Below are 25,058 nucleotides of genomic sequence, written 5' to 3'. Positions count from 1 at the left end.
CTGGTGGCACAGTGGTTAAGAATCCGCCTGCCAATGCAGGGGACAAGGGTTTGAGCCCTGGTCCGGGAAGATCCCACATGCCGTGAAGCAACTAAGCCCATGCGCCACAACGACTGAGCCTGCACTCTAGAGCCCGCGAACCATAACTACTTAGCCCTCGTGCCACAACTTCTGAAGCCTGTGCGCCTAGAGCCCGTGCTCCGCAACAAGAGAAGCCACCGCAATGAGAAGCCCGCACACTGCAAAGAAGAGTAGCCCCCGCTCGCCACCAACTAGAGAAAGCCCGCGTGCAGCAATGAAGACCCAACACAGCCAAAAATAAAATTAATTAATTAATTAATATTTTTAAAAAAGGTCAGTATCATATTCAATGTTAAAATTCTAAAAACATTCTCATTAAAGTGAGGAATATGACAAAGATGTTGATTATACCCCTATTTATTTATTTATTTATTTATTTTTTGCGGTACGCAGGCCTCTCACCGCTGTGGCCTCTCCCGCCGCAGAGCACAGGCCCCGGACGCGCAGGCCCAGCGGCCATGGCTCACGGGCCCAGCCGCTCCGCGGCATGCGGGATCCTCCCAGACCGGGGCACGAACCCATGTCCCCTGCATCGGCAGGTGGACTCCCAACCACTGCACCACCAGGGAAGCCCTATACGCCTATTTTTGACACTGTTTTGATGGAATTAGCCAATTAAACAAAAGGAATAAAATTGTAAAGGAGAAGACAAAATTAGCATTATTTTCAGGTGATATGACTCCCCCAGAAAACTCAAGAAAATCAACTATAACCATTAAAAGGAATAAATTAATAAAGTGGGAGAAAACAAAGTTGTTATACAAAAATCTCTATTTAAAAAAAAATCATTATCGACTCAACTGCCCCAGAGCCTGAGGGGAGGGCGGACTCACTGAAGCTGCTGGCTCTGGAGGGGCCCCACCAGCTGAAGCCGCGACAGTCTTTGGGACCCCGGGGCCAGTTGTTTCAACAAGTAACTTAAAGACAAAATGGAAAAACAAGGAGGTTTGTGCCTGAGATCATGTTGATGTGAAACCAGGGATGGCTACGTTGTGCCAGCTTATTCATCCTGGGGTAAGCCAGCTGCCATGTCATGAGGATACTCAAGCAGCCCTCGGAAGAGATCGATGTGGCAAGGAACTGAGGCCTCCTACCTACAGCCACGAAATCAAATTATCAATGCCTGAAGGAGACTGACCAGAGGCCCAAGGACACAGGAAATATCAAGGTCATTACACAAACATCAGCCCCACAGAACCCCTAAAGCCCAGATCCTGAAGAAGCAAAAGAGGAGATAAACTGCCTCAAAAGGGCTATTGGTTATGTATACTCCCTGCAAGAGTACATCACAGGGCTTGTTTCCACTGATGATGACAAGAGATGCTACAACGGTTCTTTAAGTTTTCAATATAATGGAAAATAAACCAAAAAAAAAAAAAAAAACCATTATCGGGACTTCCTTGGTGGTGCAGTGTTTAAGAATCCACCTGCCAATGTAGGTGACACAGGTTTGAACCCTGCTCCAGGAAAAGCCCACATGCAGCAGAGCAACTATGCCAGTGCACCACAACTACTGAGCCTGCGCTCTAGAGCCTGTGAGCCACAACTATTGAGCCTGAGTGCCACAACTACTGAAACCCACGCACCTAGAGCCCATGCCCAACAACAAGAGAAGCCACTACAATGAGAAGCCCGCACACCGCAACGAGAAGCCCACACACCACAACGAAGAGTAGCCCCTGCTCGCCGCCACTAGAGAAAGCCCATGCACAACAACAAAGACCCAACACAGCCAAAAATAAATAAATAGATAGATAAATAAGTCATTATCTTTTCTATATATCAATGAGAACAAATCAAACAGAAGAAATATCCTGTTTATGACAGCAAAAATAATAAGAACAAAAAGTATTAAACACCTAGGAATATACTTAAGAAATGTGCAAGATTGACATGGAAAAAAATGTTAAAGTCTACTAAGGGGTACTAAGGCTTGAATAAGTAGAACTACAACCAGTTCTTGGATGGGTAGTACCAATGTTACACGTCATAACCCCAAAATTAATTTATAATATTAGTTCAACATCAATGAAAATCCCAACAGGATTTTTTTCCTAGTCAAGTTGATTCTGAAGTTCATATGGAAAAATAAATGTTCAAGTATACTTAGGAAAATCTTAAAAAAGGATAAGTAATAATGTTATATCAGAAATTAAAACACAATATAAAGTCACATTAAAACAATTTGAAGGACTTCCCTGGTGGCGCAGTGGTTAAGAGTCCTCCTGCCAATGCAGGGGACATGGGTTCAATCCCTGGTCCGGGAAGATCCCACATGCCGTGGGAACAACTAAGCCCGTGCGCCACAACTACTGAGCCTGCGCTCTAGAGCCCACAAGCCAAAACTACTGAGCCCATGTGCCACAACTACTGAAGCCCGTGTGCCCTAGAGCCCATGCTCCACAACGAGAAGCTACCACAATAAGAAGTCCACATGTCGCAATGAAGAATAGCCCCCGCTCACCACAACTAGTGGAAAGCCCATGCACAGCAACGAAGACCCAATGTGGCCAAAAAATAAATTAAAAAAAAAAGTTGACACAAGCACATACAGAGCCATGCTAGACATAAAGAGATAGAAAGTCTAGAAATAGGGGTTTCCCTGGTGGCTCAGTGGTTAAGAATCCTCCTGCCAATGCAGGGAACATGGGTTCGATCCCTGGTCCAGGAAGATCCCACATGCCACAGAGCAACTAAGCCCATGCCACAACTACTGAGCCCACGTGCCACAACTACTGAAGCCCTCGTGCTCTAGGGCCCATGTACCACAACTACCAAAGCCTGTGCTCTGCAACAAGCCACCGCAAGGAGAAGCTCACACATCAAAATGAAGAGTAGCCCCCACTAGTAGCTGCAACTAGAAAAAGCCTGTGTGCAGCAACAAAGACCCAACGCAACCATAAAATAACAAACAAACAAACAAAAACTTAAAGGAAAAAAAGAAAGTAACTTGGTCTTCCCCATTTGAATTCTTAAAAAGAAAAGTCTAGAAATAATCCCAAATATATAGAGGAATACAGCTTGTCATGCAGCAGCATTATAAACCAACGTATAAAAGATGGATTGGGGCTTCCCTGGTGGCGCAGTGGTTGAGAGTCCGCCTGCCGATGCAGGGGACATGGGTTCGTGCCCCAGTCGGGGAAGATCCCACATGCCGCGGAGCGGCTGGGCCCGTGAGCCATGGCCGCTGAGCCTGCACGTCTGGAGCCTGTGCTCCGCAACGGGAGAGGCCACAACAGTGAAAGGCCCGCGTACCGCAAAAAAAAAAAAAAAAAGATGGATTGTTCAGTAAATGTTACCCAGGACAAATAAGTAGTCCTCTAGGAAAAAAATTCGGTTGCCGTCTTACCTCATTCTTTACTCCAAAATAAATTCCAGATGGACTGAAGATTTAAACATATTTTTTTAAAAATGAAATAAGAAATATAGAGGGAATTCTAAAACTATAAATGTTAGACTAGGGAAGGTCTTTCTAATCATAAAATCAAAAAGTCATTAAAAGGAAACACAGCTATATTTGACCCTTAGAATTTTTTTCAGTCCTCTATGGTGAAAAATATAGAAACAAAGCACAAGACAAACTACAAACTGTGAAACAAATTATTACCAGTATGAACAGCCAAAGGGCTAATATTCTTAATATATATAAAATTCTTACAGACTAACAAGAAAATGACCAACAATCTAATAAAAAACGGGAGAAAGACAAACAGTTTTGAGCTAAGGAAAGAAAGTTTATAAACATATATGAAAAGTATCTCACCGTCACTCATAGATGACATGCCAACTAAAACAAGTGAGATGCTATTATGAGATTAGCAAAAATCTAGATGTTTAGTTATATACTGAGTTAGCAAGCATTAGGTAAAATAGGCACTGTGATATATTACTGGTTGAAAGTATAAGCCAGTATAATTTCTTTGGAGAATAATTTGGCACTACTTTAAAAACTTTAAATGTGCATATCCTGTGATCCAGCAATTCCACATTTTAGCCATCTGCCCTAGAAAAACACTTGCAAATTTATACAAATATGTTTGGGATGTTCACTACAGCATTGTTTGTAATAATGAAAACTTAGAAACCACTTGAATGCCGATAAAATAAATAAATTATGGTATAAGACTGACTACTACAAAACAGTAAAAAGAAATGAAATACTGAAGCGTGTCTAACTAAATCAGTCAGCATGGCCAGATCTCAAAAACAGACTTTTGATTTCACTGCAGGGGGCCCGGGTTTGATCCCTGGTCAGGAAACTAAGACCCCTGCAAGCTGCGAGGCAAAAAACCCCAAAAGAACAAACAAACCAAACCAAAACAAAACAAAACAAACACTTTTGAGTGAAAAAAATAAAGAATGATGCCTGATACAATATCATGAAAATAATACTACTAATGTAATTTTAAAACTACATACACCAAACAATACCATATATTTTCTATGAATACATATATAAAGGTTTAGAAGTATTAAAAAGATCTAAAAGGATAATCAAACTACAGTGGTTGGTTACCAGTGGAAGAGGGAAGCAGATCTGGAGGGTGGGTGAAGGTCAAAATTAACTTTTTATTTTTTAGTATAAAACTTTACTTAGGAAAAATTGTAGATTTATAGAAAAGTTGCAAAGATAATACAGAGGTTCCACATGCCCTGCATCCAGCTTTCCCTAATGTTAACGTCTTATATAACCATGGTTTGTCAAAACCAAGAAATTAACATTCGTATAATACTATTAACTAAACCACAGACTTTATTTGGATTTCTCCAGTTTTTCCATTAATGTCCTTTTTTTGTCCCAGAATCCAATTCAGGATACCACATTGTACTTAGAAAATTAACTTTTTAATGTAAAAAAAAAATTATATGTCATGAGTCATTTAGCATAAATAATAACCATATTATAAAGTATTATTATCAGAATGAGTGCTATTTTTATTCCTACTGAGTTATTGACCCAAATTCTAAAATAGCATATTGGTGGCTCATTGCATATAAAACTGCATTAAAGATTCCTCTGTTGAGTATGAGGAAATATATTCAATCTGTTAGTGGAAATATAAATTATTACAACTTTTATAAATAGGTTACTAAGTAGTATCTTTCAAAGCTTAAGTGTAAATACCCTTGTAGCAATTAAACTTCTAAGGGTTTATTCAACAAATGGAAAATGGACAGTGACTGCTACTGATTTAAGATGATGAAAATGTCCTAAAATTGGTTGTGGTGATAGTTGCACACCTCTGTGCATATATTAAAATGACTGAATTGTATGCTTTAAATAGGTAAATTGTATGCTATGTTAACTGTATCTCAATAAAGCTACAACAAAAAAGTAGACCTCTGAAGACAGGCTGCCTGCCGTTTAGTAACGGCTTTCACTTATTAGTTTTGTGATCTTGAACAAGAAACTTCTCTGTGGACTTCCCTGGTGGCGCAGTGGTTAAGAATCCACCTGCCAATGCAGGTGACATGGGTTCAAGCCCTGGCCCGGGAATATCCCACATGCCATGGAGCAACTAAGCCCGTGCGCCACAACTACTGAGCCTGCACTCTAGAGCCCGAGAGCCACAACTACTGAGCCCACGTGCTACAACTACTGAAGCCCACGGGCCAACAGCCCATGCTCTGCCACAACAGAAGCCACCACAGTGAGAAGCCTGCGCACCACAACATAGAGTAGCCCCTGCTCACTGCAACTAGAGAAAGAAAGCCCACGCGCAGCAGCGAAGACCCAGTGCAGCCAAAAATAAATACATTAAAAAAAAAAACAAAAAAAAACTTCTGTGTCTGTTTTCTCACCTGAAAAATGGGAAATAAGAAAATAGTAACCTAACTCATGGGGGGTTTGAAGATTAAATCAAAGTAATACATATGAAGTGCTTAGAACAGGATCTGGCACATACTAAGTACTGAATAAACGTTGTTTTTTAATAATTTTCCAGCTCTGAATAGTGCTCTTTAAACAAACACACAGATAGAATACACCAGATTTGAGGCTGTGACTAGGAGAGTAAGAGAACAACGCATATCATGTAACTGAAGATTGAAAGAACTAGGCATGTTAAGACTAGAAAAGAGAAAACTCAGAGGATATAAAAATTTTTCACATAGTTAAAGAAGTCTCATATCATGTCTGTCCTACGTTATATTTGTTCTGTATTGCTCACAAGTAGAAAGGCCTTTGTGAAATAGTCCCAGAAGGAATGATATGCGCCTGGGGAGGAGGGCTTTGGATAGACTTAGGGCAGGATGGTTTCATAGTCACAAAGATCAGAGTTTTCTGTATGTTTGAAAATTTTCCTAGTAAATAGTTGGAGGGAAAAAAAAGAACTTAAAAAAAAATCCACGGGCTTCCCTGGTGGCGCAGTGGTTGAGAGTCCGCCTGCCGATGCAGGGGACACGGGTTCGGGCCCCGGTCCAGGAAGATCCCACATGCCACGGAGCGGCTGGGCCCGTGAGCCATGGCCGCTGAGCCTGCGCGTCCGGAGCCTGTGCTCCACAACGGGAGAGGCCACAACAGTGAGAGGCCCGCGTACCGCAAAAAAAAAAAAAAAAAATCCACACCTCTGGAAATTTAAAAAATCTAAACAGCGTTAAAGCATCCAAATTATCCTAATAACACAGCTCTTCTAAAATCAATACAAGAAATAGTTGTTGACTATTTTTGTATTCATTCAACCTTGTATCCGACATCTACTGAGCCAAGCAATGCACACTGTGTGTTAGTTTCAACTGGGTCAAATTTTTAAATTGAATTTTAGATGCTTATGCACACTTGTCCTTGATGTTAAAAAGTTCATATATTTTTGTTCATTTTACAGAGAATGAACATATTTTACTATTTTTTTCGTATTTTACTATTTGAAATGATTATAAAGGTATGTAAAAGTTCTTTGGGTTTTTTTTTTGTTTTTGGTAAGGGCATATTGCTGGTAATACCTTTAATTAATTTGATGCCAAATCCTTGGTTGAGAAAATTACCTCTACTGTGATACATCCTACTGGAAAATGTTATAAAACTTTTGAAAAAAAAATGAATGGGAAGTAGGGAATAACTATATCAAAAATTATACATTTCATAGGAGAAAATTATTGTATTCTTAAGGTTAATATTTCCTTATCTAATTTTCATTCATTGCTTTGATTCTTACATGTCCACTATAATTTTTCTTTAAAAGATGTCAAAAATGAAAAAGGAGATATGATTTCATGCTCTATATTTTCCTCTTTTGGATAAAGGAAGTCTTCAACATACTTCACTCAATGACAAAGTAAAATGAGTTTTCCCCTCTGATTTCCATGCAAACGCCAAGCTGATTCCAATTTGCCAAATCCATTTGCTGAATGTCCACTATCTCCATGCTTAAAAAAACAGTGTGCATGGGAATTCCCTGGCAATCCAGCAGTTAGGACTCCATGCTTCCACTGCAGGGGGCACAAAATCCTCGTTCAATCCCTGGTCGGGGAACTAAAATCCCACATGCCTTGTGGTGTGGCCAAAAACAAAAAAAAGAAGAAGAATGTGCATCTGTAAGACTGAGGACTGGCTTTCTACACTGGCTTAAAGTCCATCAATAAAATAATGCCCTGTTTTAGGTAATTAAAATAGGAGCTGAGCTGAATTACTGATTTAAAGAACTTGTTACTCAAAATGTCATAGAACAATAAATATAAACTTTATTATACTGAGCGATTGCTCACTTCCTTTCAATGAAACAAAATTTTAGCACACACATACCTGTGGAACCATTGCCACCCTCTGATTTCTTTTAGGTGACCTTGTATTTATTTGTCTGTCATCTTCATCAGAAAAGAGCCGACTTCGTTTTGAATTTCTGAAAGGCTATGATAGAAATTTTTTTATTTAATGAAAAGGCCAAACACCTGCCATTTTTGTTCCAAAACACAATTCTATACTTCGAAAATACAGCTAACTCCGAATTATCAGCAGTATTGAAGGATGAAGAACAGGTAATAAAAAGCACACAAATAATTTCAGATTTTAGAAAGCAGAAAGATACATATGTATGTAATTTGTGAAACACCTAGCTGTTAATTAAAACTAGAACCCAAGTCTTCTTCGTATAGTACACTGGCAGTCTTGAATGTTGAAGATAGGAAAATTAAGCTCTGGAAATTCTAGTTCTCATTATGTTGGTGCTTGGATTAATACCAACCAGTTGGGTGTTTCACCTGATAGGTCTATTGGATAGGGCTGGGTTGGGACAAAGTTACTAGATCACCTTAGAAAGTAAATCTAAATGTATATAATATTATACTAGATCCGCTGTCAAAAACTGTTGACAAATTTCCATTTGCAAATAAAAATACAAGATACCTATAACAGATACTTAATAAGTGCATGCAGAACTAAAAAATTTTAAGCATCCAAAGTACATCACACACTTAAGGATTTATAATATGAAAAATTTTACAGTCCATCCTAGGTTCAGAGGCTTAATAGGGAAGAACAACAGAAATAATATCCCAATAGCACCCACATCATTTTTCAAATCCTTCTCCCACTCTTCAAGACAGTTCCATGCTTACTTAGAACTGAAGCCGGTGCAGCGGGCTAGCAACATATGGGAAGCATCCAACTGGGTCAAGGCTAGAGGTATGGACCGGTGAAATTAAACCCACTGAGAGTCTCAACACTGAAGAGCCCTGACAGGAAGTCCCTTCTGCCCTGCTCCCCTCCTCTGACCATGGGCAGAGAGGAGGAAGAGAATGATGCTGACAGAAATGCTAACAGCGCGGAGAGTCCTGTACACTCACTGTGGCCAGCTGCCCAGGCTACTGACAGCTACTGTCTAACCTAGCTCCAGGCTTGTTTCATGATTGACCCCTAAGATTTCCTGGCTACCTGGCTGGGCAGGGGAGGAAGAGAGGCCCCGAAAATCGTTAGTCACGCCAATTATATGCTCATCTCTACTTCCCAGCCCTAAATGCATTTATCCTTGACTTACACAAGATTTCAGTATCCTACCACTTATTTATATATCTTTTTGTAGGGACCAGAGCCAGGTACAATCTTTTTATTTTAAAAAAATCTATTAAATTATTAAAAATCTATATTAAAAGTAAGATTTCGGGTTGCTGCAGTTTTTTGGGTTTGCCTATTTAAAGAAACTACAATTACTTAACAAATGCTTAATGATGAACAGATTATCACAGGCTATAGATTATTTATCTAGGTATGATCAAATACTGTCCAATGACACTTAATGACACAAATGCTTGGAGTTGGGGAAAACCCTTGGAAAATTTTTATAGTGCTGTAAGAATGTGCACGTGACAATAATACAATTTAGCTATCATATTCTAAAGAGTAAGAAAAACTTAATTCCTTACCATTTCCACAGCAGAGCCTGTATTCCTGCCTTTCCAAACAGGTGTTTTTTGTAAAGAGCTGTACTTTTCATTCCATGTGTTAGATAAGCTTCCCTCTGTAATAAATAATTATTAATGATATTTAAGTTTAGTTCAACGGATTTCATACTATAAACATGGCCTTTTTAATAACAGCAATATATCTGAAATATTTACGAATACGGAAAAAATATACTGACCATAATAATTTTAGTTTATTACAAATAAAAAAAATCTTTTCTGTATTTTTTTGTCAAACTCGCTAAATAATCTGACAAGGCAACGCTACTTGAAAGTATTACATTTTCATATTAAAACATGTGTGGCTTCTTTCATTTTGTTTTTCAATAATTCCTCTATTCTTATTTGCCAAGAACTACCTCAGTACAATCTGACTGAAAGCAGGCAAGGAAAAATGCGAAAAGCTCCTTTAACCTTGAATTTAGAACATATTTCTGCTTCAACATGTAAAACACTTGATATCCAAAAATGAAATATGTGGGGGGTTTTCCCTTAATTCAAATAAACGTCTTCAGAGTTGTATGCAACCAGAAAAAATCCGATCAAGTTACCGATTAAGCGTGTTATGAAAATAAAGAAGGCGAGTTTAATGTTTACAAAAAGGATATGTTTATTTAGAGAGAGATATAGAAAACTGGAATGAATATACACAAGATAGTTTTATTTCCTTCTAATTACCTGAAAGCATTTTCTAATTTTTGTATAAAAAATTTATATCACTTCTTTAAAAAGAGAAATGGCTTTAATATTGGGAGAAAAAAATTAGTGGAATACTTTTTCAGACATACATTTTAATAAGTACAAAAGGAAAGAGATGGGATGGGGTTGATCCTGCTAGGCAAATAAATTAGGGTAATCCTGGAAGATAAGTGTTCTCAAGCCAGAAGGACTTAATTTGGTAGATCACCAATCCAAAGTATAATACAGTAGCTTTAAAAACTGAAAGTACTAATGAACCTTTGAGAAGATCTACATTGGTTCCAAATTTACTTATCCAGTAGAATCTTGCTCAAGAGGTAAAATCTCAAAATAAATTATATTAAAAGGATAGGTCTAACGTACTTACACAAAGAAACAGCAAGACCAAGGAACATGTCTAACTTTTTCTCAGAAAAAAATACTATCATTCTTTTATTTCAAGAGACTTGCATTACTACTTATAAGACAAGATTCTTAAAAAACAAACAATTATGTAAAAATACAGCTTAGCCCAGTTGTTTAATAAATGATTTAACTCTAATAAGAAATGTCTGGAACATTTAGTTAGAAAGTTCTTTAATCAATAATTCTAGGAGGAGAAAACCAAGGGCAGATTCCCCATATGAACTTATTATCACCAGTGAAAACCAATATTTAAAAGCTATAATGAATCATAACTTAGAAAGAAAAGAGAAATACTATATCCAAATAAATTTAATGAAATAAATTCCCAGTTTGTGTCATACCTAAAAGAATCATGCTATGATTCTTACCTTTTAAACTGACAAGGGCTTTCGCTGAAGAGCCTACAATGAAAACAAATCAGTATTACTTCATAATCAAAGTGAGAGAAAAAGAACTTGGTTTAGGGTTAAAAGTGATCCATTTAGTTTTAGTAACGTTGAAGTGACAGTGGAATGTGCAATTAGAAATAACTAGTAGGGCTTCCCTGGTGGCACAGTGGTTGAGAATCCACCTGGCAATGCAGGGGACATGGGTTCGAGCCCTGGTCCGGGAAGATCCCACATGCCACGGAGCAACTAAGCCCGTGCGTCACAACTACTGAGCCTGTGCTCTAGAGCCCGCGAGCCACAACTACTGAGCCCACGTGCTGCAACTACTGAAGCCCACGTGCCTAGAGCCCGTGCTCCGCAACAAGAGAAGCCACCACAATGAGAAGCCTGCACACTGCAACGAAGAGTAGCCCCCGCTCGCCACAATTAGAGAAAGCCCGTGCACAGCAACAAAGACCCAACACAGCCAAAAATAAATAAATTAAAATAAATAAATTTATTTTAAAAAAAAAAGAAATAACTAGTAGACAATTCAAGTTATTGACCAAAACTCAGACAATGTAAGGAAGAACTGGAGATATTTGGGTATCTTGTTTGAAGCTGTTAGAACTGGAAACCTTCCCAAGACAGAAAAATGTAGAAAGAGAGGTAAGAGGAAGAGTAGGGACAGAAGTGATTTGGGATCCTCATCCAGTAGTGTGCTGGAGAAGGAAAAGAGAAAGGGAATTGACATTTATTGAGGCAAAGATCAGAAGTGGTAATAGAGTGGAGAAAACAGAAAATGGAAATGATCCAGGGACTGCCATAGCAGACAATAAGTCCCTTGGAAGTCTAGAATGCAGGTATGTGCAACACTTAAAGATCCAAGCTGGATTAGGGAGCTGGAGGGGTTCACTGACTAAAACATCAGTGCATATTAGAATAACCAGGAAGCTCCCCATACATGCAGAAACTGTGCGATTAATAAAGGCCCTCAGGGAATTCTGTTGCAGGTACCCCTCAGGCCCATTTCGAGAAACACTGGGCTACAGGTTCTGGTGTAAATAAAGGATAGGATCTATAGGTGAGGGGAAGTAGGAGAACTGATAGGGAAAGAAGTTTTTATGAGAGAGGGGGAGCACTAAATTGAAAATCTCAGAATTGCATAGGTATACTGCAAAGAAGTTCAAGTCATTTGAAAAATAATAAAGTATGATCTCTCTCACTTACATGTGACACCTTAAAAAAAGCGATAAAAGGGAATTCCCTGGCAGTCCAGTGGTTAGAACTCCACACTTTCACTGCCAAGGGCCTGGGTTCAATCCCTGGTCGGGAACTAAGATCCCACAAGCTGCGTGGCATGGCCAAAAAAAAATAATAATAATAAATTTTTTTAAATTAAAAAAACAAAAAAACCCCACCAAACTCACAGATACAGAGGACAAATTGGTGGTTGTCAGAGGCAGGGGGTGGGGGACAGGCAAAAGTGGTGAAGGGGGTCAAAAGGTACAAACTTCCAGTTATAAGATAAATAAATTCTGGGGATGTAATGTAAAGCATGATAACTATAGTTAACAATACTGTATTATATATTTGAAAGTTGCTGAAAGAATAGATCTTAAAAGTTTTCATCACAAGAAAACAAAACTGTAACTGTGTGGTGATTAGTAGTTAGTAAGTAACTAAAGTTACTGTGGCAATTGTTTTGCAACATATACAAATATCAAATCATTGTGCTGTACACCTAAAACTAATACAGTGTTATATGTTAATTATATCTCAATAAAAGAAAATAAACTAACAGGGGAAAAAACCTTTCTATGCTTCAAAGTAGAAATTATTCACATAATTATTAATGAGCAAAATCTCCCTCTTTAAATTTAAAAAACTGTTTAGAACACCTTTTTTTTCTTTTACTATAGTCAAATTATTATTTATCATTCCTCATTTTTAAATTTGTTTTATTTTAGAACCAGCTATTTCTCATCTCAGTTACTCTGACATCCGTTTATGTTTAAAAAAATATAATCTAAGACCAGGCAGTAGTGATGTTATTTGAAAGGTTAGCCTTTTACTTACATTGAGAAAAAACAGATTTGTAAGTGGCTTGTTAAAAATGTCTGTCAACATCTGTAAGGAGCCAGTCCAGTATGACATTACACAAAACACAAAAATAAATAAATAAAAGATGATCTCAGGGAATAAAGTAAGATAGAAGAACATGAACTAAGTACAAAAATCAGAGACGACAGATTAATTCTCCTTGGTTTTTAACAAAAGCAGCAATGATTTACAACTCACATAAATGGACAACAGGCGTTAAACGAGAAGAAACAGATAAAGTATCATGGTTCTGGCTATGAAACATTTTATGTATCTCAGATCTCTAAACCTCAACTGACTTCTCTGCAAGGCAGTATGAGAGGCTTGTCGGACAACCCACCAACATCAAAGCCACTCTTGCTTTCCCCCTACTCTCCTGCCTAGATGTGGAGAATGGTTAACAGGACACGTTAACAGCTTCTGTATGGCAAAGTGAAGTTTAATGACCAAAGGCAGTAAAGTTGTAGGGGGAAAAGTGGGGGAGAGAGCCCATAAAGCCTTGCTAAGAAGCCTCAAAAAATACAACACAACTGGGAAAGCAGCAGTAGTAGACAGGGCACGACGTGTCAGTGTAGCTACCAAGAAAAACATGGTTCATTTGAGAAAAAGTGGTAACTATTCATTCATTCATTCAGTGAATATGTGTAGAGTGCTGCCTGCATCCTGGCCCCTGCTCTAGTCACTGCGGGTATGGACAGCACGCAAAACAGACAAAGTCCATGCTCCTGATGCTCTTTACATTCTAGCGAGGGGGAAACAGACACACACACACACACACACACACATACCACGGGACAATAAGCACTACCGGAAAAAAAATATAGCAGCATAATAAGGATAGGGAATGTGGGGTGGGAGTTGGTGGAGGGAAGACTATTTCTCTATAAGGTGCTCATGATTAGCTTCTCTGAAACGTGATATTTGAGCAGAGATCTGAAGGAAGAGGTGTGAGTTGTAAGGATATTCATTCCAGCTCCAAGAAGGCAGGGACTGTATCTTGCAGACTCTGACCTACCACCTTTAACCTTCTTCCCTTCTTGAGAGACAGTATAGCATAGTGGTTAAGAACACAGATGGAGACTAGCTGTGTTTGAATCTTGGCTCTGCCACTGTCTTACTGTGTTATCTCAAGCAAGTTACTTAACCTCTCTGTGCTACTTATTCTTCTTTTGTAAAATGGGGATTAAATGAGTTAGTATACGTAAAAGTGCTTAGAGAAAAATGCACATAGTACAGGACTAATTTTTAGACCATGCTTATTGTTTGTATTACTTTGATCAATCAAAAAAAAAGATTAGGTTAAGAACATGTATTTTACAGGCAGGTGAATTCAATTAAGTTAGACTCCTGCTTTAACTGGGTATGTTCATTCATTCTACATATATTCACTGAATACCTACCACAGCACTATTCTAGGGACTGGGGTTAACTGAAGGAAAAGCTAGACAAGGCCTCTGTTCTCAGGGAAGTTTACACTGTAGTGGGAGGAGACATACAATAAACAAGTATATAAAATGACAGCTACACTGGTGGCAGCTGCTGTAAAGGAAATAACCAAGGGATCGCAGCGTGGGGAGTAACTAACTTTATACAGGGTGGGTAGGGAAGGCTTCTCTGAGGAGGTAACATGTGAAAAGGTCTAGCCATGAGAGGACAGGGGGGCAAAGCAATGAGTCAGGCTGGTAGAAACAGCAGGTAAAAAAGCCCCGAGGTAGAACATTTAGAATATTCTAGGAAGGGTGGGGGCATTATGTTTGGGAAGTCATTGGCAAGAGAAGGGTGGTTATGAAAGAAAGAACAGAGAAGTAAGCCAGCTGTCATGCATGGAACTGGAACGCAAGCATGAAGAAAAACAGAAATGGCACCTTCTCTGGTGGGGCTTCTAACCAAAGCTAACCAAACAATCACAGTAACAAACATAAAGCTGCAACTGTGACAGCTGCCACTAAGAAATTACACAGTGGTGTGAAAAGATTTAATAAGAAGATGTATTATTTGTCAGGGAGGACAGAAGCTTAAAATGGGATCTAAAGGATAAGCAGCACTTAACTGGAAGTGAGAGGAAGGAAGAGCATTCCAGGTAGAGAGAACAGCATGTGCAAAAAAGAAAGCCTAGTGAGTATAGAGAATGAAAAAGGTCCAATTTAGTTCAAAGGGATAGAATGAGAGGAAGAGTGGTACAAAATGTAGCTGGAGAGGTGGGGAATGGCCAGACCACAAAGGGTCTTGTAGTTAGTAAAGTGTTTTCAGCAATAGGATGACATAACATACATTCTGAAAGGATCACTCTGGCTGTGTGTAGGTTGGGGGGGAGGGTTTGGGTGGTGGATTGATGGAAGGCTGAAGCAATTAATGCAGAAGAGATGGTGACAGATTGGACCAGGATGAAGGTGAGAAGTAGGTAAAACCGAGAGACATTTAGAAGGTAAAAGTTACAAGATTCAGTAAAGGCTTAATTATGGGAAGTGTGGAAGACAACCTCAATCTAGGTTTTAGATGACTGCACAGCGGAGCCATTCATTACAACCGGAACCACTGGAAGTATCTCTGTACTGCAGGAGGATTATGAGGTAGATCTTGAACCCATAAAGTCTGAGGGGCCTCTGAGGCATCTGAGAGAAGATGTGAAATGGGCAAGAGATATTAAGCACAGAAGCCCAGAGGAAAGATCTGGGCTGAAGATAGCCTCAGCTACCTCATTAGTAAGAGTACTTACCTCAACTGGAATGAGGATTAAATGAGCAAATGTATACAGTATGTTTTGCACAGCACCTGGTTCATAGTTAGTACTAAATAGATAGTAGCTTTTATTATTGTTAATGTTATACTGACTATTGGATAATTTACAAACTAGTCCCCTTGACTAAAACTGGCAAAGAGGCATATCGCTACTTCTAGTATCAAACTGAAATCACTTCTGCTGCAGTTTCATTAACCATGCCTCTTACCCTACATTCAATTCCATATAAATTAAGCATTCATATATACCTGACTTATGGTACTGTGTGACAAACCAGGTAAAGCAATCCCTGCTTTCAACCAGCTGTGGTCAAGCTAAACAAGACAAAATCGCACAAGCTAAGGTGCACGCCCACACACACCCTAGTGTACCAGAGATGTCACAAAGCAATATAAGTGATTATCTTATATAGCTTGAGAGTGTAGTTGTAATTTGAACCCTAGTATGAGTCCCAAGTGTCTGCAAAGAACCAGAGTAAATCCTCAATAAAAGTTTAATGATAATGAGCAAATATTGTAAATGACAGTTATCTAGTGGGTGGGACTTCCAAGCGGTGATAAAACATCTTTATGACAAAGAGATCAAGGACTTCCAGATGACGAGCACACTGTGTTTAGCAGGCCCACCTTTATTTAGAAGCATCCTAAATCACAATCGACTGTATTCTCCAAATAAGAAACAATAAAATTCATTGGTGGTCTACGGCTATGCCTTATACAATACAGTAGCCGCTAGACACACATGACTAAACTTAAATTAACAAAAATCAAACGAAATTTAAAAGTCATTCTAGCCACATCTTAAGAGTTCCATAGCCTCATATGGCTAAGTGGCTACCCTACTGGACATCGCAAAACACAACATTTCCATCACTGAGAAAGTTCTACTGGAATGCCGCGCTGGTCTAGAGCAAATTTAAAACACAAACTCTCTTAATACAACTTTTCACCAGTCTGGCAACTTGAACTTTCAACCTTACAGCACATTAAGAATATATGACCCCACAAGGAAAACAGAATTGGCTGTGTTCAGTTCTCACTTTAAAAGTGTCTTGCACAGATAAATTTAACAGTTGTTTCTATTACACTAAAAACTCTCACAAATGATATATATACATAAACCGAATAGTGAGTGCGCATCAGGACCCATCTGTAATTAACTGAAAGATGTGCCTTTATCTTTTATACTTTATATCAATACAATATTGTAAATTACAAAATTAAGTTCTATTGTGCTTAAACTACAGAATTAGTGCTTTTACTTACTAAACACAAGTGAGCATCCACGTCTGAGGTGGCAGAATGAGTAAACGTGGTTAAAGGAGGCAATGCACAGGGTGGGTGTCAGGAAGAGTACTGAATATGCCTGTGGTGATGGTCACATCCATGCGTACAGGTACCCCCGTGATTCCTAAGACACATACGCAGAGAAGAAAGTCTGCGGGATGGGGGCTGCCTGAACACTTGTGTACCCAGTCTGGATTATCTCTGGAAAGGTCCACAGCCACCTGTGGTCCCAGGGGAAGGGGTCAGCCCTTTGACACGGAAATGCTTCCAGGGGTGGACACACCGGAGGAGGGAGGGGAGGGCAGTGATGATCATAAGTGCCTACAGCGGCAGGAACTGTCACAGGACAGGATCAGAGGCCGGGACAAGAAGGAGAGCTGTGACCACCCCCTCCCCAGCCCGAGCCCTTCCCGGCCCCCAAAAGCGAGTTACATAACCCCGCCAGGCGTCTCTCCGCGCCGGGCGAGCGGTGCAGGCGGGGAGGACAGCCCCCGCGGCCGGCGGTCGCTCTTCCCCCACCGCGGCCGGGGGCCCGAGCCGGGCCAGGAGAGCAGCCACCGCCTCCGCCCCGCCCGGGTTGGGCCCCCGGGCTTTCGGTTTCCGGCCCTGGCTCTCACACAACCCCACAAACCAATACACAGACACCATAACAAAGGCGGCGACGCGGCGGCAACACCGGGGTGGAAGGACTAGGGGACCACAGCGGGGCTGGCAGTCAGCCCACTTGCCCGGCAGAGGGCACGGCCGCCCGTCCCGGCCGGATGCAACCCGGGGGCAGGCGGACGGCGGGAAGAGTGGGGGTGCTTTGAGGTGCTACTCACTCTCGTCAGGCAACTGGTCGAGCTCCGCCATCTTGAACGAGCCGCGCCGCTTTTTCAAAGGCTGCCCGCCGCGGTGCATTGTGGGGCGGAGACTGTCTTTGCGAGGGAGGTTCGAATGCGGAGCTCGCTGCCCGCGGTGCGGCGCACCGCGGCGCTACTCCCGCCGCTGCTGGCTGAGGCGGGCCCGGCTCCGCCCGCGCCTGCCCTGGGCGGGGGTGCAGCCAAGTGGGGCCGCGCCTCGCCCCTCCGCTCCCGCCCCCGGCCGGGCCGGAGGGAGGGGAGGGAGGCCGCGCCGCCAGGCCCGTCTCGCGCCGCCCCTACCTGGGCCCGGCGCCGGAGCGCGGGGAGAGCGGGGGGAGCGGCGCGAACTGCAGTGTCCCGCCCGGCCCGGTTCCCGGTCCGCGCCGCCCGCCCCCTCCGGGGCTCGCTCCCGGCGCGCGTTTCGAGTCTCGCGCTGCAGCTGCGGGAACTGTAGGCTGTTTATTCCGAGTGGGGAAAAGGAGGGAAGGTGGGAAGGAGGCCCCGGCCGGCTGAGAAGAGGGCAGGGGGGCAGGGAAGCGGCACCCGTAGGCCCGGCGCGGGGAGAAGCCCCAGGTTCTCGGCCTCATTTCCCTAGGGGGTTCTACCCGAAGTAAAATTTTCGCGGCTCTCCAAGCCCACGTTTCTCCGGCGTCTCCATCCCCTCCTTTCTCCGGAGAGCTGGGGGAGGGCCGGGGAGGAGGGCTCAGGCCGCGGCAACCCCACAGCTTGCCCGCCCAGGACTCGCGGTGCCCGCAGCCCCTCAGGAGCCTGGGCCACCCCTCCCGAATGCCGGAACCGGAGTTGCGTGGAGCTCGGAGGAGAGACCTTGAGAGGTCATGAAGTTAGTCATTTAGGTCGGCTCTTTCACCCATTCACACTAGACCATGTAGTGAGCTGGGAGACAATTACAGAAACAAAAACCGAGAGTGACACTTAAAGATGATGAAGTACCCTGATCGAAATGTTATGAGAACACAATGAGAATTCATCCAGTTTTGAAAGAAGCTCAGGGAAAGATTTCACAATTCCTGTCTAAAACAGCGTCCAGTAATAAACCACTCTTGCTTTTCAGCAATTCATCTGACAAATGTTATTGAGCTCCAGTCCTTTTTTTCCAGGGATGTAAGGGGGCGGGCGGGGCGGGGAGGGGGGATAGTTAAGCAATGAGAGTACAACACGGGTGAACTCCAGGAACTAAAAAGTTAAAAGGTGGTAGACAGATGAGGACAGCAGAACACACAGGCCGGCCCAGGCTAAGGAGCTGAACTTGCTAAGAGCACTGGAGCAATGGATGGTGGGGTTTTAAAGTATAGGGCTGGCATGTTTCCATTTGTGTTGTAGAACACAAATGTGGGAAACGAATTGGAGTGTGACAAAATGAGAGTTCTGGAAACCAGTCAGGAGGAAGCTTGTTGGGGCAGGCAGGCAAAGGAGAGGAGAGATCTGTACCAGCCACCCTAGAGTTTCAGAGGATGGACTCTGAAGCCCCAAGCCTTGGCTGGAATTCTGGCTGCTAGTTATATAATCTCAGGCAAGTTTGTTTATTAATTCTCTGTGCCTCAGTTTCTCACGTGTAAAAGGCAGATAATAACAGGGTTGTTCTGAGCATAAATGCCTTGGTAAACATAAAGACCTTGTAATAGTTCCTAGAACACATTTTGGCTCAAATATTAGCTATTGCCACCACCACTTTGGAATGGGAAGTATCACTGGATGCTAACTTCGTGCCTAGGGTAACTGGGTACCGCCACTTACTGAGGTTGGAGGTGAAGCAGGGTGTGAAGGAGAGGGGGATGAAAAATTAAATTTTACAAAGTAATCCTTCATAGGTAACTTAACCCTCCTGTGCCTTCTAATCACATTTTGATCTATCTTATGTGACGATGAAAAACAACTGATGGCAAACCAGGTTTTATCTTAAGGCAGTTTTCATACACACACAACAGCAGGTCTGCTGTTTAAACAGATATTTTTACGCTATTTCTCTGATCATCTGCATTTTAAAGAAGGACCCTAAATGAGTCTTCTCACACTCTGAAGCCTGAAGCTGTATCCCAGCCTCAGATCTACCACTTATTAGCTGTGTGACTGCAACCAAAGCACTTTATTATTTTCAGTGAGGGTCTTTATTGGATATTTATGAGGGAGATTTTTATAATCTTTGGCTTACTTGATCCTCCCAACAATCTGGTAACTTGTTCAAGGACAACATTGACCAGGTGATAGAATCAGGAATCCGGCTCCTCTCAGAGCCTCAGTTTCTCCCTCTGTGATGTTAGGATAACACATCCATCACAAGGTTGTTAAATTTCCTCGAATTGTGTATTCCAATTTAAAATGACGTGATTGTATGTGTCATTGTTTGCTTAAAGAAAAAAAAAAAACTAAAATTTTGACAAGGTCACTAAAGTCATGAAAATAAATCATAAGGGAAATAAACATAGCCACATTTTAGGGACTTATTTGGTCATTTCCAGTCCCATGGCCCATTTATCAAATATTGAGTTATTTCTGTGTTAACTTGTGTGCTTCAAAGGACACTATCAAGAAAGCAAAAGACAGCCTTCAGAATGGGAGAAAATATTTGCACATCATATACCTAATAAGGGACTTGTAGCCACAATATATAAAGAAATCTTACAATTTGCTAATAAAAAGACAACCCAATTCAAAAATGGGCAAAGAATCCAAAGAAGATAAAAAAGCCAATAAGCACATGAAAAGATGCTCAACATCTTTAGTCATTAGGGAAACACAAATCAAAACCACAATGAGATATCATTTCACACCCACTGGGGTGGCTATAATCAACAAGACAGATAATAACAAGTGTTGACAAGGTAGTGGAGAAATTGGAATCTGTGTATAGCTTGTAGGAATGTAAAATGGTGCAGCTACTACGGAAATAGTATGGCAGTTCTTCAAAAAAATTAAACAGCATAACCATATGATCTAGCAATTCCACTTCTGAGTGAGTATATAGCCAAAAGAACTGAAAGCAGGGTCTTGAAGAAATACTTGTACAACCATATTCATAGACGCATTATTCACAAAAGTCAAGAGGTGGAAGCAACCCAGGTGTCCATCAATGGTGAATGGATAAACAAAATGTGATATATACATACAATGGGATATTATTCCTCAGCCTTAAATAGGAAGGAAATTCTAACATATGCACAATATGGATTAACTTTGAAGACATCATGCTAAGTAAAATAAGCCAGTCACAAAAAGACAGATATTGTATGATTCCACTTACATAAGGTACCTAGAATAGTCACATTCATAGAGACAGAAAGGAGAACGGTGGTTGCCAGGGATTGGGAGAGGGGGAAATGGGCAGTTACCGTTTAGTGGGTATGGAGTTTATTTTGGAAAGATAAAGTTCTGAGATGGATGTGGTAATGTTTGCATAGCAGTGTGAATGTACATAATGCTACTGAACTGTACATTTAAAAATAGTTTAAATGGCTAATTTTACATTATGTATACTTTACCACTATAAAAAAAATACAGTCCTGGCAGTCCAGTGGTTAGGACTCTGCGCTTTCACTGCCGAGGGCCCGGGTTCGATCCCTGGTAGGGGAACTAAGGTCACACAAGCCTCGCCCGCAGTGCAGCCAAAAAAAAAAAGTACACATTGCACAAACAGGATGCACAATGTGATCTCATTTACAAGTATATATGCATAGACTAAAATCCAGAACGAAAGATATACAGTGGTGGCTGTCTCTGGGTGGTAGGATTATGGGTGACTTTTTTTTCTTTATAGGTATAGTTATTATTTTTCTACAGTAAGATTTTTGTTACTTTCATAATAAAAGTGGTTGTTGAAAAAATTGGTATATAATAATAATAATAATGGAATATTATTCAGCCGTAAAAAGAAATGAAGTACTAATACATGCTACGACTAGATGAACCTTGAAAACATTATGCTAAGTGAAAGAAGCCAGACACAAAAGACCACATATTGTATGATTCCATTTATATAAAATGTCCTGAACAGGCAAATCCACAGAGACAGAAAGTACGATAGGTTAATTGCTGCCTAGGGCTGGAGTTGGGAGGTGGGGGAGGTGGGGGGAGAATTGGGAGTAACGTTTAAATGATAGTGTTTCTTTTTGGAGTGAGGAAAGTGTTCTAAAATTGATTGCAGTGATGGCTGCACACCTCTGTGCATGTACTACAACCCACTGAATTTTAAAACGGATGAATTTTATGCTATGTGAATTATATCTCAATAAAGCTGTTACGTGAAAAATCTTACTTTTAGACTTTTTGGGTTTTGTCTCAATCTAAAATCTTTGGTAGTCACTTTTTGTAGAATCCTTTTCTTAGTCACTTAATGAAGATGCAAAATCAACCGCACTCTGCTGGGCAATTTTATTTTTATTTATTTATTTATATATATTTTTAATGAATTTATCTTTTTTTTTTTTTTCCGGTACGCGGGCCTCTCACTGTTGTGGCCTCTCCCGTTGCGGAGCACAGGCTCCGGACGCGCAGGCTCAGCGGCCATGGCTCACGGGCCCAGCCGCTCCGCGGCATGTGGGATCTTCCCAGACCGGGGCACTAACCAGTGTCCCCTGCATCGGCAGGCGGACTCTCAGCCACTGCGCCACCAGGGAAGCCCTGAATTTATCTCTTTTTTTAAACATCTTTATTGGAGTATAATTGCTTTACAATGGTGTGTTAGTTTCTGCTTTATAACAAAGTGAATCTGCTATACATATACATATATCCCCATATCTCTTCCCTCTTGCATCTCCCTCCCTCCCTCCCTATCCCACCCCTCTAGGTGGTCACAAAGCACCGAGCTGACCTCCCTGTGCTATGCAGCTGCTTCCCACTAGCTATCTATTTTACATTTGGTAGTATATATATGTCCATACCACTCTCTCACTTTGTCCCAGCTTACCCTTCCCCCTGCCCGTGTCCTCAAGTTCATTCTCTAGTATGTCTGCATGTTTATTACCATCTTGTGCTGGGCAATTTTAAATGATAGCTGCAAACAAAAGACTGATATCAAACTGCTTTCCTTCCCACTTTGTCTTTTCTGCCAAACATTCTACTTACTATTCTGCAAACTATGCTGGAAAGAAACTGCTTTTCCTGTTGGACCCAAGTGGCTACAGGAAGGTGCAGACTGAATTCCTGACAGATCCTGTTTTTTAGAATGAACCTTAGGGGGGTCATCAAACACCAGTTTCTCCTCAGACCCAGATGAAAGTGTCATTTGGTTAAAAAACAACAACAGCAACAACAGAGGAGGGGATTATTAAGCCTGTTTCCAGGACTGTAGTGCGAATTAAATGAGATCACTTATGTAAAACACCTGGCCCACATCCCAGCACATAAACACCAGCTCCCTGCCACTCTTTCCTACATCTTGTTTCCCTAAATTGTACCAAGAAGGAACTAAGTGTTGTTAGTTGTATTTCTGAGAAACTGCTTCTAAAGATATTATGCTCAGCAAAGTTTAGTGGTGTATCCCAGGTTATTTAAGGAGGCCTCTGTTTTTCAGTCTGCAAAATGGAGCCAAGCCTAAGGAAAACCATCACTTCCTTGAAGGAATAAGAGCAACCTCTTTCACCAGGTATCTTTAGTAACAAACTATGAAAACGTTGTAATAGATCAAACCATGGGAGGGAAAGTAGAAAGACATATTCCCCACACAAATGAACACACTCCATCATTGTCCAGAATTTTCTAAATGAATTGGGGGACATCAGCTAAGGAGCACATGAGACCAGACTACCCAAGAAGGAGTGCCTTGTCATCAAAGCTCCCCAGCCAGAAAGATGGCTTCATGCAGTGGATTTATGGATTCCAACCCAGAAAGACTGCCCCTTCAGGACATGTATGTGTCCATGGCACGTACGAAAACATTGAATTGGATAATCACTGATTTTGCTTTCTCTTCTTAACCCCTAGATTCTAAGCAATTCAACAGGGTGAAATTATCCATCAGTTGATCAGCAAATATTTATTAAGCACCTACTGTGTGGCATAAATTAGGCAACATTCAATGTGACATAGTGCCTACCCTTACAGATTGTACAGTCTAATGGAAAACACAGATCCTTTAGGAGATTACAGTAGCATGATGAGTGCTACCTTGAGGTTGAGGACAGGATGCTATAAGAGAATAGAGTAGGGGGGGCGGGGAGCAGGAAAGTTTTCTCAGGGAAATGGTCTCTAAACTGAGACCTGAAGAATGAGTAGAAGTTAGGGAAAGGAAGTGGAAGAAGAAAGTAGTATTATTATTCGCAGAGGGTCATGTACAAAGGCCCAGAGGTGAGAATGTAAATGACTTTTATTCCAGGAACTTTAAGTAGCTCAGGATGGCTGGAGAGTAAGATATGGCAAGAGGAAAAACCTGAGAAATAAACTGGGGTCACACAAGAGTCAGGGGAGCTTTGAGAAACCTTTCCTGAAGTGGATTTTGCTAGCTATGGAGGTAGGTGCCTCACAGATGTCCAGGCCGTCGGTTGACGGCCCCAGCTGCTGCACCCTAAGATGTGCTCAGCATTTGTGCTGATGCCATGCTCTCCCCAGGCTGCTGCTCCTAGCCAGTGACTGAGCATGGCAGAGCTGCTAGCGCCAGGCCATTTGTCCTCAACATGGGCCCCCCTTAATGTACAGTCTTGGCTCTGGGGCTCCTGCATGGCATGGTCTGGATTGGCTGCGTGCTTACGTACAGAGCTGCCTGCAGCATGTGACCCTCGGCAACACTGTTGAACACAATAAAGGATGTTCTGTGACCATTGGTCTGTGTTTGGGGTGCAGGATATACCAGCTTGTCAGCATTAATAGTTGTTTCTTTGGTGGAGCCTCAGGGATTTCAATGATTGGGGCTGGTAGTGGAGCTAGAATATGCCTACACCGTCAGCTCACTCCAACAGATTCCCACAATGAGTCAATTTTGGACTCCTTTGTACACAAGCCAATGGTGGTTTGAGACCTGGAGACAAAGCACATCCTGTGCGATCCAGCAGTGGGAGGACAAAGAAGCCTGTGCCTGAGATCTCCAACCCCCTTCCTTGCATAACTTCTCCTGCTGTTACTCTACTGTATCCTTTGCCTGTAAAACAAACAAACAGAAACACTGTTCTGTGCTAAGAGTGGAGCCTAA

The 25,058-nt window shown here is 41.5% G+C and overlaps 1 protein-coding gene across 1 annotated transcript in view; it reads right to left on the bottom strand.

Annotated features, from left to right (window-relative positions):
• Nucleotides 1-18,063, bottom strand: part of LIN9 (lin-9 DREAM MuvB core complex component) — a 111,336-nt gene extending 93,273 nt beyond the window's left edge. The window contains exons 1-4 of the mRNA XM_004270977.4: nt 17,900-18,063; nt 10,950-10,982; nt 9,439-9,533; nt 7,823-7,927 (exon numbers count right to left, since the gene is read on the bottom strand). Of these exons, the coding sequence (XP_004271025.1) occupies nt 7,823-7,927; nt 9,439-9,533; nt 10,950-10,982; nt 17,900-17,978 (312 nt within the window). The 5' untranslated portion in view covers nt 17,979-18,063. The remainder of the gene's footprint in view (nt 1-7,822; nt 7,928-9,438; nt 9,534-10,949; nt 10,983-17,899) is intronic.
• Nucleotides 18,064-25,058: the final 6,995 nt, after the last annotated feature.

This window comes from Orcinus orca, chromosome 1 (genome assembly GCF_937001465.1).
Source record: "Orcinus orca chromosome 1, mOrcOrc1.1, whole genome shotgun sequence".
Taxonomy (NCBI): Eukaryota; Metazoa; Chordata; class Mammalia; order Artiodactyla; family Delphinidae; genus Orcinus; species Orcinus orca.
Note: the sequence above shows the minus strand (reverse complement) of the source record. Positions and strands in the feature narration are given on the sequence as shown.